General features: G+C 49.1%; 1 protein-coding gene across 5 annotated transcripts in view; it reads right to left on the minus strand.

Annotated features, from left to right (window-relative positions):
* Positions 1-18,018, minus strand: part of DAPK1 (death associated protein kinase 1) — a 170,101-nt gene extending 152,083 nt beyond the window's left edge. Inside the window, exons 1-2 of one of the 5 annotated variants that reach the window (XM_046663717.1) lie at positions 17,711-18,018; positions 16,677-16,846 (exon numbers count right to left, since the gene is read on the minus strand). In XM_046663717.1, coding sequence (XP_046519673.1) covers positions 16,677-16,738 — 62 coding nt within the window. In that variant the 5' untranslated portion in view covers positions 16,739-16,846; positions 17,711-18,018. The other 4 variants (XM_046663720.1, XM_046663719.1, XM_046663718.1 and 1 more) reach the window with 4 other exon arrangements.
* Between the last annotated feature and the right edge of the window lie 1,529 nt (positions 18,019-19,547).

A 19,547-nucleotide genomic window follows, 5' to 3' on the forward strand; every position in this document is an offset into this window, starting at 1 on the left:
TTAGGTATATTTTACCACAATACAAAAAAAGTATCCACAGGGTAAAAAACACCAAAAACAAAAGTCAAAAGACAAACAACCACCTAGAGAAAAGATGTACAAATCCTGCCACAGACATAAAGGTATTTTTCATGTATAAAGAGCTCCTACAAAGTAGCATAGGCCTAGAAAGCCATTGGAAAATGAGTAAATAGAACGAACTGAGAGTTCACAGCAAAGACAAATAGTTCTTAAACACATGAAAAGATGCTTATGCTCATTCATATCTAAAAGTTAATGCAACTACAACCCAACAGCTGAGGGAGAGGGTAGAGAATCGACTGTCTCAGCTGTGGGCGGTCAGGTTGCAAAGGGACTTATCTTGCCGGAAGAGCAAGATGGCGGCACCCAGACTCTCAGAGGCCGACCCTCCAGCCAGTAGGTCCACTTCTAGGAATTTACCCTACAAACAATTTCAACATGTTATACAAAGGTATTCACTACAGAATTATTTGTAATAAAAAAAATTAGAAGAGAACCCTAAAAGTTCATAGACAGGGAGAGAGTTAAATACATTATGATAAACTCACAGAACAGGAGGAGGCGTTTCTTTTTGTACAGTAACAGAATGACTCTCAGGTACGTTGTGAGGTGAAAAACAGAAGTGCAGAACAATGTGTCTCATATGACACCATTTCAGAAAAAACATGAAAATGTTTCTAAGTTCATTGACTTAAATACACACAGACTTCATCTGGAAGGATCCCCAAGAAGCTGAGGCACTGGAGACTGGAAGACAGAAGAAGAGACGCGGCCGTCCTCTGCATATTCTTTGACTCCCATGTCATGTGAGGGAATTACCTCTTAGTTTTAGAAGACGGAAAGGGACAGAAATCTCTCGTTCCCCGTAACTGGTCGTCCCTGTTGGGTACTGATGACTACCGGAAGTCACCACGCTGCTAGACAAGAAGGCCTTGCCTCTCTGGGCCTCTTCTCTCCCAAGCCTCCTCGCTGCCCGCCGAGGACCTTGTCCTCATGGGGTACACACTGGAGCGCCATGAACTGGCTCCTGGTCCCTTTGAAACCTCACCCATCCATGCCAGCAAACTTACTGAGTCTCTAACCACGCACTCAGCACCTTCCTTGGGGCCAGGGCTCAACAGTGAGTAAGACACAAAGCCTTTTCAGACGTTAACAGTGGAGTGGGGGAAGTACCGAGTCCGCCCGCGCCGGCTCACGGGAGCCCGCCGTTCATTCTGCAGGAACTGTGTGAGCTGCTTGTTGAACACGCCGCTGTTAAGTAATACAGAATCAAACAATGGCCCGATCCCCACAACGGCACCAAAAGCTGAAAAGACAGCGCTCCTGCAATCAGCAGGCTGAAGTTCAGAGATTCAGTTTAACGAAGATAATTTGTATAAGGATGAGAAACAGTCTAACAGAAGATCACATGTTAGAATTAATGACAATAAACTGATTGGGAAAAGAATTTGCAGACTGGGATGTGACTCCATTTGTTAAAACGTCATCAACCATAGGTCAGCCACAGCAAAAATCAACAAGTATATTCTGTGAGACAACTGACTACAAGGAATTTACAATAGAGTATGCATATTTTGTTATTATTTGTAAATCGTGTTATACATCCTTTATATCAGTAAAATTTATTTAAAAAAAGGTATGCATATGTATACACGTGTATATCACATATATACATGTACGCACGCATGTAAGCACATACACACACACATTTCAATCCACACTGAGCTGAACTCTGACATCTCAAGCCTAACTTCTCTAAGGTCTGGTTTCCCAATCTGTAAAGGAAGCATAAAAACCACTTCCCACCTGCCTCCCAAGGTCAAATAGAAACTACAAACTATAAAGTTGCAACCTAGCTGTTACCAATATCCTGACTCTTCCCACCCCACAGTGGCTAATTTTTAAATGCCTGCTCCCCACAACTTTCCCCTGTCTTTTGGCTTTCAAGCAATCATCTTCTTGCCTTTAACCTCTTTATTATCGCAGAAAGAAGTGCAACACAAGGAACAAGACTACACAGTGTTGAAAACTGCTCTGTCCCTGTCCCTGTGCCCTCTGAGCAGGGCTCAGCTCTGCACGGGTCTTTACACATCCTCACACCCAGCAGTGCCTCCACTCGCTCCCTGAGCCGCGGAGGCTAACCGACACCTTGCTGGAATGCTGGCAAGGCTCCCAACCCTCAGCGGCAGAAGCCCATTTTCCCATCATCCCGTTTACACTATTCCACTGGATCCCTCATTTCTTCTCTCTGGGTGCTACCCCAAGCACGTCCCATAGAACTAATTTTAAATCATAATTAAATCCTATCTTTTCAGAATGCATGACACACCTTTCTACGCATACTAGAATCAATTAAAATTTACTGGGGAAGACATCAATTCTATATTAAGAGTTCCTGTTTCCTTTTTGAAGCCCCAATTTTCAAGCATCAAAGAGAGCAAATTTGACAGGATTGACTGACAGCAGGGAGACTGCCATTTGCAAAAAGGTTTAACATCAAGTCCCTGCAGTTTTCACTTTTCAACTGCAAATACTGCAGGGCAAAACCGGTGTGTGGTAGAGCACTCTGGCCCGGCTCTGGCCCGGCTCGGCTCTGCTGTGCAGCTCTCTGAGACCTGCCCACTGACATGGGCAGGTCAGGGCTGGGGCCACTGACTCTGCTACCTGTCTCCCCTGCAGTAACTGAAATGGGGCAACCACACTTTATTCCCACTACGCTCACCTCCCCCCATACTTTAAAATTTGAAAGCGTACATGACACTGAGAAATAGGTAACATGGTACAAAGTACCAGAAGATTTTGGGGAACTCATTGGTATGCTATCTACAATGGAAAGGACAGAGCCATTTTGTCCACATCCTACTCTACCCAGCTGGCAGTGTGACCCCGGGCCCCATTTTATTCCTTTATGGGGCTGTCACCTCTCAGGGTTTTTCCAAGGATGATACGCATCTTAAGGAACTTCTTAGTGATTATTGGTCCACCTTTAAAATTCAGAGGAACGATGGCTACAGTCCTTAATTTCAGAATTTTGTTATGACCAGTTAAGGGAATTGATCCTCCAACAACAGATATTTCTGGAATACCTTCTCCTTGCAAGATGCTGGGAACAAAAGAATTATGACACCTTAAGGGGCTTACAATCTAGGGAAGATACACACACACACACACACACACACATAGGGACAGCCAGCAATGCAACAGCGGGGAGTCTAAACGCTGGATGAATGTGCCAAAGATGCTGGATGAATGTGCCAAAAAGGAAATGCCCTAGGAGCTGCAAGAGGAGGAGGGCATCACTTTGAAGTGGGATGGTCAGGAACGACTTCCTGGGGCAAATGGAACATCAACCCAGGATTCAGAGTAGAGAGGAGGGTCCCGCATAATGATAGCAGATTCTGATCAGTTGCCCCAACAGAGGGGAGGAGTCACACAGCAAACCCAGTATCATTTCACGATTGTCACTAGTGGACGTCCCCCTTTCCTGATTCTTCTCCATCTCCTCCACCTCCTCCCAGCCAGGAGGCTGCCCTGCCTACTGCACCACCTGGGCTCCCTACAGGTGGCTCATGGGAGGCACTGGAGGAAGGCTGGAGGGAAGGGGGAGAGGGAGGCCAGGGGGTTTGTTCCCCGAAGCGGCATGTGCTGGTGGCTCCAGCTCAGCCCCAGGTGTGTATCAGATCCCCAGACCATGGTGCATACTTGGCCACCTCATAAGCTTCACCTGGACCATGCGAGGCGGACTCATCTCCTGCCAGCATCCCGACCGACACATTTCCCTTTTCCACGGTGCCCTTCAAATCAGCCCCTCCTCCACCGACATGCTTCCCCAACTGACTTCCACGCCAGTGCCCCGGCTCCGGGGAACGGGAAGCCGAGCTGGGAGATGTGGCAAAAAGCCTTCTTCTCACCTCCTGCCTGGGTCCCCATACCTGACCTTTTACCTTTAAAAGCCACCCCCCACCTCTTGCTAGGAGGAGGGGATATTTGAGACACTAACTAAGCTCTGTGGGCTCCACAGTCACACAGCATGCTATACCATCCAGCCCACCAGAGAAACAGGCACCTGGGGCCTCAGAGAATGAGAGAGAATAAAAAGTAAGGAGATAGCTAGCTTTGGCTAAAAATGAGGAATCAGCATGAAAAGAACACAGCTATTAAGCTAGTTTAAAAACGGAGTCATCAAGATGGCAGCAGAATGCCATCCTTAGCAGGGTGGACCGAGGTCAGACAGTGACGGGAATCCGGCTCAGCCATGACCCACAGCAGCCTGTCCAGCAGGGAGGGAAAGGCGGAAACTGCATGTTAGCCAAGGGTGGCTCCCACACCCAGGCCAGTGACGTCCAGAAGTCTGACCAGCCTTATCCATTGTCAGTCCCACCCCAGGCCTCTGGGACACAGCTGACCCGTCCACTCCTGGGACAGCACATAAAAGCCAGACTAAAACAGAAAGTGCCCCAGACCTCTTGCTTGCATTATTTGGCAGCCTGCTCTATTCTCTCCTCAGGGATGGACCCTCAAGGTCAATACTTTCTCTCAAGAGCTTTTTCTTTGCCCATTGGGTGCAGGAGGCTCCTTGCCTATTACCCACTCCAGTACCTAGGCCCCTCGGTCAACACGTCCCTCCCTGTCTTAATCCTGGAGCCCCAGGGTTCCCAATGAGTGGGGCGGGGGGCGGGTGCTGCTCCTAGGATCCAGTGGGCAGAGGCCAGAGATACTGCTAAGCATCCTACAATGCACAGGACAGCCCTCACCACAAAGAACTATCCCAGCCAAACCGTGCCTAGGGTGAGATACTCCTGGTTTAGAGGGCAGAAGAAGGAAACAGGTATTGGACACATTGTATGAGCCGGGCTCTGTGCCGGATGTTTTCAACTTCCGTTCCCAGTCAGTGACAGAGGGAGAGGCCACAAAATGAGCTGCACCTCCAGTCACCCAATTTCCAGACATGGCTTAGCAGTCTGGGTCTCCAACAGTTGCCACAACCATTTTAAACAGTGTCCAAGGCCAACGTCTTTCTGAACCTCAGTTTTCTCCGATGTAAAATGTGGGTTACAACACCCACCTCCAGCCCCTGGTCTAGAATGGGCTCCCAGTGAGTCTTAGTTTCCTTGTCTCCTTCTTCATGTTTGGTTGCCAGCTTCTTCCAGGGAACATATGAGTTCAGAGACACACACACATACCTGCTCAGGCACCCACCTGCTTACATCATTACATCCCCACAAGAATCTGAATAAATGAATGAGCCCTCCCAGAAGAAGGACCGCTCCTTGCCTGAACTCCAAAAACAGGTCTTCACACTGGGTTCCTCTCACTTATTTAGGCTTCCCATTATCATTGGTTGTGTGAAGTCTGTCTAGCCTACTTGATCAGAAACTCGTCGGGATATAAGGGTCTCGCCCAACACCCTAGCCAGTGCCGTATCATTCAGATGTCCAATCAACCCCGGAGGAACGAAGAAAGCTGGACAGACATCACGGTTCACGCGACAGTTTTGTTGAACAGTCTGTGTCTGTTTTCTGTTTATAGTTATTATCACCACTCCCTGACAGTTCACCTGGACTCACCCTACAGATCCAATTTTCAGGCATTTTCCTTTTTGAATTTGTGAGCATCTAATGTCACTTGCATAAACTAAACATATCCACTCGATGGGCCCACAGAATAACGAAGCATCCTCTTAAAGTGGCTTCCCATGCGGCAGCCGTGTTCCTTGAACAAATGAGACCCAGTGCGCAGGAACAAGGACGGCTCTCCGCCGTGAGTGGGCATTTACACACAGCAGCTGGTGGAGCCTCGCCACTGAGGAGCTCCTAACAATCCAGCCTTTCAGCCACCAGTCTAATAGGCTTTTCTTGGCACGGACAATCTGGGCTTGGCCAAACACTCATTTTCACGTCTTCAATCAGTACGTGTCAGAAAGCGATGGAGGTTCGGCTCTGCCGTGTGTCCTGCGTTCTGCAGCAAGCTCTTCGTGCTCAGGAACTCAGGGGCCCACACACTCAGACTCCTTTCTCCATAAAGATCCATAACAAAAGCAATGATTTGTTCCTCTGATCAAATCCTAGGGTTTTATTCAGCTGCTTAAGATGGTTTTTAATTTAAAAAGCAGCTAGAAAAATGAAACTGACTTTCCAGGAACTTAAAGGACACCACATTAAGCCTGAATTTGCGTGCTGACATACCTCAGTTCCCAGTAACGCCAGGATGACTATTCCCCAGCACTTCCAAGCAGCTCTCTCAGGGACCAGCTAACTCCTGGCTGGCGGGCACGCAGCTTTGAGTCGCCTCAGCTTCCCCGCACGCACGCATCCATCTTAACAGACCCTCCTTAACATGGGCCTCTCTCTCCCTCTCCCCTGCCATCTGGGGGGACTTTGAAAATGGGTCCCTGTAGACTCTGCTTCAGCTGCTCACTTTTGAGCGCACAGCTAAATTCCTAGTTAATTTGCTTCTCAGGAACTCTAAGAACCATCTACCACACTATCAGGCAGACTACCTGAGGGAGCCCAGCACGTAAACCGAGGCCTGGGTCTGAGCCCCCAGAATGAGGCCGGCACACCTGGAAGGACAGATCAGATAAACACAGTCCAACCGGGCAGATGGGCACCGTGCAGGCTGAGCCAAAGAGGGGCAGAGAGGGTGAGGAGAAAGAGGAAGGGAGGAAGGAGGGATGGAACTGAGGAGAAGCGAGCCCTCACCCCACCCGGCTCCTGGGAGTCCAGGCCAGAACCTGGGGAGAGAAATGAAGAATGCACAGAGGACAGATAGGACTCATCACACAGATTCAGAAGCACGTCACACAGTCTTGCTCTCTCTGTCTTCAGCCACCACTTCTTGAGCACTTGCTACGTGCCTGGTCCTGGCCAGGCGCTTTACATACCTTATCTACATCCTCACAAGAACCTTGTGAGGTAAGCATGGCTATTATCTCCATTCTATCGAGGAGAAAAGGGAGTCTCCCAGAAGTCAACAGTAAGGTAACAGCAAGTGTGTTCTGGAGTCCGAGATTTGGGTCCAAAGTTCCGAAGAGCTGTTCTAATTTCTGGAAAGGTACCTTCCTGCATAAGGCAAATAACAACGCCTACGGTGCGTTAGCTTAATCCCACCCAACATAAGACACAAAAAACCATGTTCTCTACTCAGAAAACTCGCAATTCATAGGGAGAGCCAACAATCACATGCATAAGCCAACTGTACAAGAACACAAGTGGCCAGTTACTTACTCCAAACTGTTAAGGGATTTAGGAAATAAGAAAGCAACCCTTCACAGTGGACCAGCCGTGGACACGCTCTGGAGAAGTCTGAGGCATATGACCGGCTAGGCCATTTCGCCTCTGCTTCTTATTTCTCCAGGGTACCACTTCTCTCCAATGTAGACGAGTTGTAAAAGTTATCTGCATCAAAGAGAATGTTGCTTCTGAAGATGAGGCCTACATAGGACGGTCCACGTTAATTTGTAATATTCATAAAACAGGATATGGTCATTCCTGTTTAGCAAAACAGAGGGATGTCATGCTTCGGGCCGGCCACTAGCTCACCTGGCCTGTCCACTGCTATATGCCAAGCCTCCCAATCTCTCCGTGCCAAAGGAGGGTGGGGGAAAGTAGACTGACACAATTCCATCCTGGAAAATGTTCCACTTGTACTGATTCATTTCCTCTCCTAAACAGTTGAATCAGCTGCCTGAAGCTCTACGTGGGGAGGGATGTCTGATGGAGCTTAGAGTGAACCCCTATCAATTCTAAATGGGAAAATTGTAAATAGCTTCCAACTATTCCAGAGCTTGTTTGAATTACAGTGCAAAGAAAGCCCAAGAACAGAGTCCCAAGCAGTCACTGTATAGGTCCATCACCAAATGGGACGACAGGTGAGGAGTCCACTTCACTCCGATTGCACAAGGTGGAAAAGCGACACTGGGAGAGAAAAGAGCAGAAGGGCCAGAGGTCAGCCAGGCCTCGCCCAGAGGACACAGGTGCCGCTGCCCTGACGCACTGTGGAGGGCGCAGCCAGCCAGGAAGGTGGCTCCTCCACCCTCAGTGGCGGGTCGGGAAACAGCCCGGGGTGATCCGAGGCCAGAGCACGCCTGAGGGCAGACGGGGAAGCTCCTGGCACTGCAAACAGCAGCGCATGTGCTGATTCTAGGGGCTCGGAGCAGCAGAGACAACATTTAGAAAGACAACTTTCTCTAGTCACATCCCAGGTGTACAGTGGAAGCCCCTGGCAGGCCCTGGTTTATGGGCCAGAAAAACTGTTTTAGTAAGATAACAAATAATCTCTGAGTGCTTTCTGGTTCCAAATTCCCAAGGACAGCTGCTCTGCGGATCACCTGCAATCCAGCATCTCAAAATTCAGCAGGCAGCTGTTAAAAGTCCGTTCTCCTACAGCATGTTTCCACATACCTCAGTGTGTATCCACATACCTACTATAGTGCGTATCCGCACCCCGACTATGGTCCGCATGTGCACACACCTACTACAGTGCACGTCCATACACAGACTACAGTGCACGTCCACCCCTACTACAGTGCACGTCCACACCTACTACAGTACGCATCCACACCCCTACTACAGTGCATGTTCACACCTACTACAGTGTGTATCCACATCTCCACAGTGCGTATCCACACACCTACACTGTGTATCCACATCTCTACAGTGCGTACCGACATACCCATAGTGCATATCGACACACCTCTAGCGTGTATCCACACACCTACAGTGCGTATCGACATACATACAGTACATATCCACATATCTACAGTGCATATCCACACAGCTACAGTGCGTATCGACATACATACAGTGCACATTCACATATCTACAGTGTGTATCCACACAGCTACAGTGCATATCGACATACATACAGTGCACATTCACATATCTACAGTGCGTATCCACACAGCTACAGTGTGTATCGACATACATACAGTACATATCCACGTATCTACAGTGCATATCCACACACCTACACTGTGTATCCACATCTGTACAGTGCATACCGACATACCCATAGTGCATATCGACACACCTCTAGCGTGTATCCACACACCTACAGGACGTATCGACATACATACAGTGTGCATCCACATATCTACAGTGCGTATCCACACACCTACAGTGTGTATCCACACACCTACAGTGCGCAGACCTTTGCTTCTGTAAAGTGAAGCAGCCTGTAACTCCCAGACTATTAAATATTACACTCAAAAGGTTGCAGTCTTTCATCACTTTTCCAGAGACACATTTCTGCTGCTTACTCATAAGTCACAGACGGCCAAAAACAAAACTGAGCTCTACACAGAGGAGGCAAAAGGTTTAGAAGAGCTTCTCAAAGGAGGGTGGATACACGAGAACTGAGTCAGTACTAACTACTGACCTCTTCTCCCCCTGGCCACTCCCTTTTTGTCCCAGCGTATCCCTCTGTCACCTTTTTCTTGTATCACATAAGTCATACCTAGCTTCTTCATATGCACCTGGGTCATGGACAGACCTGGGATTTGCCAGGCAGACAGACACCCAGGCAGCTCAGAGGAAAATCTGATCTTTTTCAACATTGGACCAAAAAAAGGGCACTGATTACTGTTCCCACATTTCTTTTTCAACTGGAAAATCCTACAGTGGGAGGCCAGGAACAAGAGAGTGGACGACTGAAGTAAGGTCTCAAAAATCCTGTCAATCTTTCAAGTTAAAAAGGAAAAGTTCGCATGCTTTCAAAGGTAGAAAACGATGAACTATAAAAGAATTATTCAACAATGGAAAAAAGTAGAAATTGGCTCATTCCATGTAGGTGACAACTTAGAATATCAACTGTACCTGATACATTTAAAAACCAGCCCCATTCATCCCATTACATCTAAATAAGAATAATCAGACAATTTTGACAGAAAATAAAATGTGTCCCAAAAGACAGTCCACACTCAGAGCCAAATTTCCCAGGCAAAAACCATCAGGGTTTGAACTGGCACCATCAGTACAGACTTTTCAAACACCAGAGATCCCCAGTTTACAGCACTCATTTGTTCAAACATTATGCTCCTCATCCAAAGTTGAATGTGTTTATAAAGGAAAAAAAATCGACAACATTCTCCCCACCCCGTTCCCCTCCTGGCAGCTCTGAACATACGTTACGTTATTGAAGAAAATTTCTCAAGCTCCCAATTGAAATGCCGACAGATCAGACACAGGGGAATGTCCCGTGGCCAGTGCTCAGCGGTGAGCAGTATTATACTTAAACAACAACAGTGTGACCCGTAAGCCACACTAGCTCTCAAAGTCACCTAAAAGAGAGAAGTGATAAACAAGAGGCACGGAAAATGCCACTTGTCAGCTCTCCCCAGATCAGGTACCAGCACACAACTGGTTCTGTTTTGTTTTGTTTTGGACCGGGACTGAAAATACGGCACAAACTATTGTAGCTTTTAGACTTTTTCATTGTAAAAGCTCATCTAGCACATTCAACCTAGCGTTAAGGTACAATGACACTTTCTGTTTCATCTAAAAAAGATTTACTAGTTAGACAGTTACTTTCAACCCAGTTTAGTCGGATGATGTAGAAAACCCACATGTCAGTCTATTTTTCCTCCACACTCTCCTAACTGCACATTTAGAATGTTAACAAAGTGATAAACTGGACTTATTATAAATAATTATACTGCCAAATAATCTTTAAGGCTGAGAGATGATGCATTCTGTTTTGGTAATTTACCACAATAAACCAAAGCAAAACAATTAAGTACTCCCTTCCACATGAGGTCTCAAACAGTCACACACCAGCCCTAAACCAGATGGACTTGGGCCGCTGAATGAAATGAGAAACTGTGTGTCACTTAGCAGGAGGCCCACTGGCAGAGCCAAGACTCTTACACATTACAGCACTCAAAGGTTAAATAATAATGCAAGTGTTCCGTGAACTTTCTAGAAAGCTAAACTTTAACTCTGGGACTTGGGTAAAACTATGCCACACACTAACACCATTCCTAGCTGTGGGCACATGCCACTCAGAAAAGGAAAGCAGGTCCGTGTGCAGGCAAGAGGCAGTGAGAGCTCTGAGCTCAAAGGGAAGCTCTGGCGGGGGCGGAAATGAAACTTTCCTTTCAGTGGTTCCTGGTTATTCCTAACCACTTCTCCACTGCACACATTAAAATGCATCGGCCTCAGTTGGCTGCCCAAATCACCTCTCAGAAATATCAACTTCACTTCTCTTCCAATAAGGAAAACTGCCAAATCATGACTGCTGTAGAGAACATAAGGAAACAGGCCTGGCCCAAGCTTCTAGGTCCATCTCTTGCTACCTACTAACCCGCAGCCTTGAGAAAGCCACCTGTCCTGTCTAAGCACCCACTGGATGAAATGGGAAGCAGGTCTTGCTGATCACTCTGGCTTCTTCTAGTCTGGGTACCGGGGGGTCTCTGGGCTGCCCTCCACCCAGGGAAGCCCCTCCCCACACCAGCAGGAGTGATCCAAGTCCCAGAGTTAATAGGTTAGCTTTTTAGAAAGGTTACAAAACACTTTCTTCCTCTCATGATCAGAAATGAGTTTCTACTCAAATCATGCCTTATTTCATTTATATACAAAACGCCTGGTTAGCTTAGGTACCCATAGCAGTTGGGTAGAATTAAGAGTGAAAGTTCCTAACACACTTTCCTGCGGGAAGCCAGGGACTCCTCACAGAGGTCAGACAACGTAATTGTCACTCACATGGCTTAGACCTTGTCCCCCAACCACACCAACTCAAGGTATCCAGTTTTTGCCCCAGCACCCACTCACCCCTCAACCAACCCAGAAGGTTCTCTGCCTTCAAGGGGTTACAACTTTCCTGGGAGACAAGAGGACGTGTCTGACAATGTCACCTCTCCTGACATAACCCCTGTACGGGATTAGTGACATTGCTCTGAGCATCCATCTCAGAGAGCTTACTGTTTGTATTCACGGCTTTGCAGGGGCATGCCAATGTTATGAGGCCTTTGGGTTCCTAAGTGGCTGGATGAGACACAAGCTGAGGGTAAAATGGCAGAGGGGACCAAGAAGTCAGCTCCAATGCTCCTCGGCTTCCCCATCACTAAGAACCTGGACCCTCTATGTTCCCGGGCCCGTGGAACCTAAATTATGCCTGCCTGAGTGGTCCGGAGACACATTCCCACTACTGGCAAGCAAGCATTCACCCAAACTACCACTCACTACCATCATTGTGCCCTCCCTTCACATCCTAGAAGACTATAATTAGACCTTCCTAAAATGCACAGGATTTTAAAATCACTCACCATTACCCTTAATATATGTATTTGAACTTTATGTCCCTTAAAACTTTGCAGCTTTTCCTATCAGAGAAAACATCTCGGGGCACATGGAAGCAGAAACGCAAAGAGAAGGAACCCCCTGGGCACGGTCCTACAGGATGAACTCACTGGTTGACCTTGTGGGCCCACAACTCACACTTCCAAAGGGAAAACACGCCGGGCAGTCACTCCTCCTGCCCTCTGCACAGGACTGCCACAATCCTCAGGACTCCGTCCTGCAGGCACAGTAAATCAACGGGAAGATGCACTGAGACTGTCAGGATTTATTACAATTCCTAACTTCAATTAAAATGCCTATGGATTTTATGCCAAAATCAAAATGTTTTAAATTTGAATTATTATCTTCCAGCAACCATCCAAATCAATGTAAAATATTTAATGCTCCACTTTGTTTTGTTTAAAACTGATCTTGTGCTTGGAAATTTTGGCTGCTGTGCCCATTACTGTTCAGCCACAGAGAACGCAGAAGAAAAGGCAGCTTCCATGTTTATGAGCTGCAGCCTTTAATATGCTAAGTTCACCTCCACAGTCATCACTTATTGAAGCCACAAATACGTATGTGTGTGTGGTCATGGTGCTTTACATATCTCAATCCATTCATTCAATCAGCGAGCATTTACTGAGCACCTAGTAAGTGGCATGCATCTAATTAGGCAAGAGAGATAAAAAAGGATGAGCCAGTCCAAGGTCACAACCTGTGACAACCTCTGGGGAAAGCAGATAATCAAATCAGTAATGACTGTGCTGTGTGGTAAATGCCGTGACGGGGAAAACAGGTTACGAAAAATATCTTAGATGTGTCAGACGTTTACAGCCGCTGTCTCCAACTCTCACAACACCCTGCAAAGGCAGGTGTCTCCAATTCCCAAATGAGGGTACTGAGTCTGTCCCACACCACGCACTGCCTTGCTATCCATCAGCATCCGCATCAGCATCTGCATCCATATCAGCATCTTCAATCCCCACTCTGGTCTCAATATGGCGCCTGCAGCTCCGCATGAGCTCGTTCAGGCATTGCTCACACTCGTGCCTGGGATTCCCCAGGACGCCGCACACGCTGGGAGAAAGGGCCACACTGAAGGAAGGCTCAGGCCACTACAAGGAGCAACACAAGAGTAATCATAACACAGTGTGAGGACGGAGCACAGCTGGGCAGGTGGTGGTCACGGACCAACAGAAGGCTTCAGACAGCAAGACAGTGGGCTTCCGAGCAGGAGAAATCATCGTGGAGGCATTTATTCAGGAGGTGGCACCAGGTCTTCAGATCACGTAAGGCCAGACAGCAGAGGAGGAAAGAGGCCACCCCCTCAGGAAAGCAGTGTTCAGAGAAGTGCCCAGAAGCTCACAGGGTAGGCTGAAGCGCGGCTAGGGCTGTCACTGGAGCCCTAAGTGGGCCACGCCAGCCTGCAGCTGCCCCCAGTGCCAAATGATAAGAGCAGAGGAGGCACGCCGGGGCATTAAAACAATGCAAGTGTAACAGCAGAGGGAGGCAGCCGCAGTGACAAGAGCTCCTCCCAGAGATTACACACGGACGGAAGCAGCTCTTGGTTCTACCACCTGAGATCGAGGGAGGACTCCAAACGGCCTCCCGGAGTCAACACAGAAGGTCACCAACAGTCGGCTAAGGATGATGGTCCATTCACTGCAGGGACTCGTTTCCACTTGGGGTGTGCAGGTTCGAGGCCAGGGCCGCATTATTCCCAGAATCACAGCGGACAGGCCGAGCGCTGCAGCCACAGGTCTCTCCCGGGACCCTCTTCTCACAGGGCCGCCCCACCCAAAGTTGGCTAACAGACGCTTCAAAGAATATGGACTTGCAGGCCAAGTTATCAGCCTGCCTGGAACATGGTCATGTCTGGGCCAGCCCTGCAGAAGATATCTATGTTTGTTCACCTCGTTACTTGAAAAAATACTTTTACGTGAGTTAGATCACTTGATTTTCACAACAGCCATGACAAAAGCACTAGGCTTCTCATTTTACAGATGAAGATCCCGAGGGTCAGAGAGAATAAGTGACCTGTTCAAAGTTGTAAAGCTAGCAAGTGGTTGAGCTGATTTTGGACCAGGATAGCTGTCCGGCGATCTGTCTGCTCTGTCACTACTGCAATAACCCTAATACTGTACAAAGTTCTTTAGAGCTGACAGAGAGCTTTTACAGTAGTCCTGGGCAGTACACACAGACACACACTAACAGACACACACACACACCTGCTCACCCTCGTACATACATACTCTGTTTTCCTAAAAGTAAAATAACAAATACAACAATAATAATACTGTATTCTACGTGTTTAAAAACCTATCTTCCCCTCTGGCTACGGACTTCGTGTCAGCAGAGACAGAAGGTAAGTGAGGCGCTATTGTTTAGACTGTTAGAGATACGTGCTAAAGTCTTAGATCCTAGACGCTGGTCCGCTTATAACTCACAGTTCAGAGCACTGGCACTTGAGCTAAAGCCCTGCGCGTGTCCATCATCAGCCCTAAGGCCGCCTCTACCCCGCTTCCAGACCCGGCTTCAGGAGGACACTACTTCCCAGGCAGACGTCAAGATCCCAGGACTCGGAGAAAACTCCAAAAAAATCAACTATTTACCCCATGATTACACAAAAACAAAAGATATATCAGACAGACAGGCACGTATACTTTATTGTAAAAAGTCCCCAACTCTCAGTTTTTCAGAGCACTTCTTTCAAATTCATATTTCACATACATTAAATTATTCAATAAACAATATGTCGATTAGTCTTGCACAGTGGGGAGAAAGTTCCACACAAAATGCAGACAGAGCCAAGAGCAAAGCGAAGTGCGAGTGACAAATGAGTAAACAGCCTCGCGGAGGGCTGTGGGCACCCGAGCCAGCACAGGTACGGCAGCCACGGGTCGCGTTTCTTCTCCTCCTAACACACAATTCCACCGAAAGATCTTAATGAAAATGAGGTCAATACACTTAATCCATAAAGCAATCATCTCATCTAATTTTAATCATCCATCTTTTTAAGAGAACTTATATAATCAGGCCACACTACACAAACAAAATCATAATATATTTTTTCACCTCTTTTCCCTACTCCCAAAGGAAAACTCCACATACTGCTCATCTTGCTGAAACCACAGGAATAAAGTGATTTAATTAGAGTTAGACCAAGTATTTTAACCACATACTCAGTCTTAAACATACCCACGAAACACGGCTTTTGAGAGCTTTCCTTCCTCCTGACTCAGTAAATCTCAACATACAGCACACACAGGCTCCCAGTGACGTTCTGGGTCAATACCAAACACACACAGAAATACTCTGATACTGTAACTTTTTAAAAATTGCTTTCATTCTGCACTACTATTCAAACCATTAAAAAATTTTAGGTAAGCTCAACTTGCATAATTCTCATCATGCAGGGTGTGGGTGTTTGTGAATTTCCTTTTCACCGAGAAAAAGGAAGCTCTGTACCAGGATGTCAGGTGTGCATGGAAAAACAAATATTTTGATACACGTAAAGTAACTACAAACTTTTTTTATTTAAAGATCCTTTTGCCTACTTTACTCACAATACAAATACTGCAGTCAAATTCCTTGTGCTGAATTTAAATTCAGGTGTTAAAACTGGGTTTTCTGCTAAAGTTTGACTGGAGCGCGATATAGCCTGTCAAATGCCCAGTCAAGGGGGAAGCGATCCAGCCCTAAGATGCCCCCAAAGAAATCATTCTTTGTTCACCTAGCAACTGAAACTCAGAATCACAGCTCCTGCAGTGATGGAAGTATCCTCAGTCCAGAGAGCCGTATCAGACCTCAGTCATTGATTTGTTAAAAATTTAACATTGTGAATGAAACCAATTCAATTCCTGGTTCCGAAATGTTTCAAAACCCAAGCCCAACATCAAGGTGTGGCAACTGTGCATTTATGACCTACTTACACTTGTGCATGTCACTCTGAAAATTCAGAAAGAGGGAAAGTATTAGGATTTTAAGAGCCTATTAATCAGTTCGTACTCTGTCGAAATCACACACAGGAGCCAACTCCAGCTGCAATCATGTTAGGGTTTGCCTCATGGTCTCAGAACGGCAAGAGCTGACAAGAGTTACTGCAGACAATTCTGTTGTTGTCGGGGGTCCTGATCAATACACTGCATCATAGTCTAACACTGAAATTGCTTCTCCTCCACTCCCAGCCCCTCGGATGAGGTGGTTTATTTCGGGTCCCTAGCCCTCGCTGGGTTAGTAACTCTTTTCTCTATAATTTGCGCGTCTTCTGGAAGGGCAAGGCAGACGCCTGATTCAAACCGCACTTGTTTACCGCCCACTGCCCCCAATATTATGCATTCCATCAACGCCGCAGAGCGCTTCCGGCACCCCCTGTACCTGCCAAGCTCCTCGCCGGTGTCGTAGTAGTCATCCACGTTCTCCTGCCTGAACACCGTCATGATAAACTGTCACGCCTCACCAAAGCCCAGCGCACTTCAGCTCCGCTTCCCAAACCATCACCACCGCTCCTGCGCCTCCGTGGGCCCCTCATGCATCAGTCTCCAGTCCTTAAAAGGGAAAAAAAAAGGCAATAATAATAACAGAATGACAACCCCAAAAGGAAGTAGACCTCCCCAGGGCTAAAACCCGCTCACGAGCTGAACACCACGTCTCGGGAGCGGCCCCTCCCCGCTGGGTGGAGAGGAGCACCCTTTGTTAAACCCGGGCCAGGGACGCCCCCAGCCCCGCGTCGCCGGCGCGCGCGTGGGGCCGGGCGCAACGGCACCCCAAGGTCCGCGTCCCCGAAAGGAGGGCGCTCTGCACGGATCAGAACCGGCTCCGGAAGTGACCAGCCTCCCCTCCTCCCCTTTCTCTGCACACACGCCCACCCAGCTCCCCACCTCCAGGGGCGCCGAGGAAGAATGCAGCCCTCGCCCAGGCGGAGAGCGCCTCGCTGGATGCATCCCTCTCCAGCCTGCAGCGGCGGTGCAACCCCCGCCGCCTCTCGGCTCCCGCACCTCCCCGGCCACTGCGGCCACCCCCTCTCCTCCCTCGAGCCAGGCAGTCCCCAGAGGCACATTCCTGGCGACTCCCGCTCCGTTACCCGGCCGACCCGGCGTGCGGCCGCCCGGGGGAGCTGGGGAGGGAAGGGAGCGACCGAGGGAGGCGCGGCCGCCCGCTCCCGGTCTCCGCGCCGCGACACAAAGCGCCCTGCCCGGCTCGCGCCACCTGTTCCCACCCGGCCCGCGGGGCTGGAGGCGCCTCCTGCCTGCGATCCCACTCCTCCTCGCAGTCAAGTTTCCCCCGCCTCGGCCTTCCTGGTTGTCCTGGGCGCTGCCCGGGCAAACCTCGCCTCGCCGCGCCGCGGCCGCGAGAGCCAAAGCAGGCGGCGGGCCCCGGGAGGAGCCGCGGAGCTGCGCGCGACCACTCACCCGGGCGCCCCGGAGCTGCTGTCCCTCCGGCGCGCTGTCGGAGGCCGATCGTGGGCGCCAGCGCCGGAGACGAGCGGGGCGGCGGCTGGAGCGCGGGGGAAGCGAGCGCGGGGCGCCAACTCCGCTCGTCCGCCCCGGCGTCGCTCGGCAGGCTCTCCCGCTCCGACTCCGGAGCGGCCCCTCGGCTCCTCGCCGCCTTCCGGGCGGAGGGCGGCCGGCAGGCGGCCAATGGGGACCCCGCGGGCGGGCTGGCGGCAAGGCCCACCCACCTCCGAGCTGCCCGGCCGGCCGGCGCTGCGGGTTCCGCCCGCGCTCGCTGCTCCTCCCCGCGCGGCGCTCGGGGCTCGCCGGCGCGCTCTACCGCGCGCACCCCACCCCGCACCCCGCGCCCACGCCGGGGGCCGAGCCCGCGCGCCGCGCGCCGCGCGCCCTGTGGGCGCCCCACCCGGGAGGCCGCCACGCTGCCCGCTTCGGCTGGGTTCCGGAGAAGTGCGAGTCCTTCGTCCTGCAAATGTGTACTGAGCGCCCAGCGTGTGCCACGCACCATGCTCCGCACCGGGAAATCGGAGACCAAAATAGGTTTTAAAAAACGCCTGCCCTCGTGGAACTTACATTCTGGCGGAGAAGATAGACAATAAATATGTAAGCAAGTAAATGAGATCATTTTAGAGGAGATGAGTTCTGTGGAGACTAAGATAGCAGAATGGGATCGAGAATGACGGGGAGTGGGCCACAGTAGATGGGAATCCTCCCCGGGATAGGTGTTTTGAGCTGAGACCTGAACTGTAAGATGATGTGCGAGCAGAGAAGAAAGGGTTGGTGGTGGTCTCGGAGGCTCAGTGAAGCAACAGAAGCGAAGGGTTTCTGAGTGCTGTCTAATGCGGCATTGGCTGTTGAGGAGTTGAAACGTGGCTAGTCCCCAGTGAAGGCTGCATTGTGTGAAATATTCCAAGACAGTATGCAAATAAGAATGAAAAATATCTCGTGAATATTTTTACTTTAATTACGTGTTTAAATGCTAGTATTTGGGATATATTGGTTTGAGTATATTATTAAAATTAATTTCACCTTTTACTTTTTAGAATGCTGCTACTAGGAAATGTAACACTACCTATGTGGCTTGCGTTATATTTCTGAGGACCCTCCTGATCTACAGAGACCCCTTATCCATTCCTCTTCTTGCCCCATGCCCCTACCAAGCGTCTGCGTGGGGGAAACAGAAAGGATGGTTCCCCATAGGGACTGCTGGAGATCCCAAACAGAGAACGCTCCTCCGGGGAACTCAGCCTTACTGCCTAGAATTACAAGAACCAATATGAGAGCCCTCTGAGATTTCAGATCTATATTATGGTTAAGATGCCCAGATTTTCTAAAATGAGATGAGTTAAATTCTTTTTGGTTCAATAGAAATTTTCAACCAAAGAGATTTGGCCTCGCGAAAAAAAAGAAAGAGAGAGAGAGAATGGCCCCCAGACCTTCTGTCAGAGTCTCCTGTCAAGAAGCCTTCATCTAAAGGCCCGCAGGAAGGGCACACGACGTCGGGATGGTGGAATCAAGGGGAGGTTCCAAATAGGGAGCTATCCAAGTTCGTATCAGGCTAAGTGGTGGGTCTGAGAATTAATACAAAAGGATCTTGAGAGGTGAGAAATACAGTCCAAAATAACAAAGAAGTGATTCATCTGGGAGAAAGGCAAATGAATACATCTGGGGGGGGGGTTTACAAACACAGATGTTCGGGAGAAACTTGGAAAGGGCTTATGGGTGACTGCTTTATGGGTAATATTTTTTCTACAAAATAAATGTAAGTGTGTTTTCCAAGGCAATGAGAGGGATTGGC

This window comes from Equus quagga, chromosome 6 (genome assembly GCF_021613505.1).
Source record: "Equus quagga isolate Etosha38 chromosome 6, UCLA_HA_Equagga_1.0, whole genome shotgun sequence".
NCBI classification, from domain to species: Eukaryota; Metazoa; Chordata; class Mammalia; order Perissodactyla; family Equidae; genus Equus; species Equus quagga.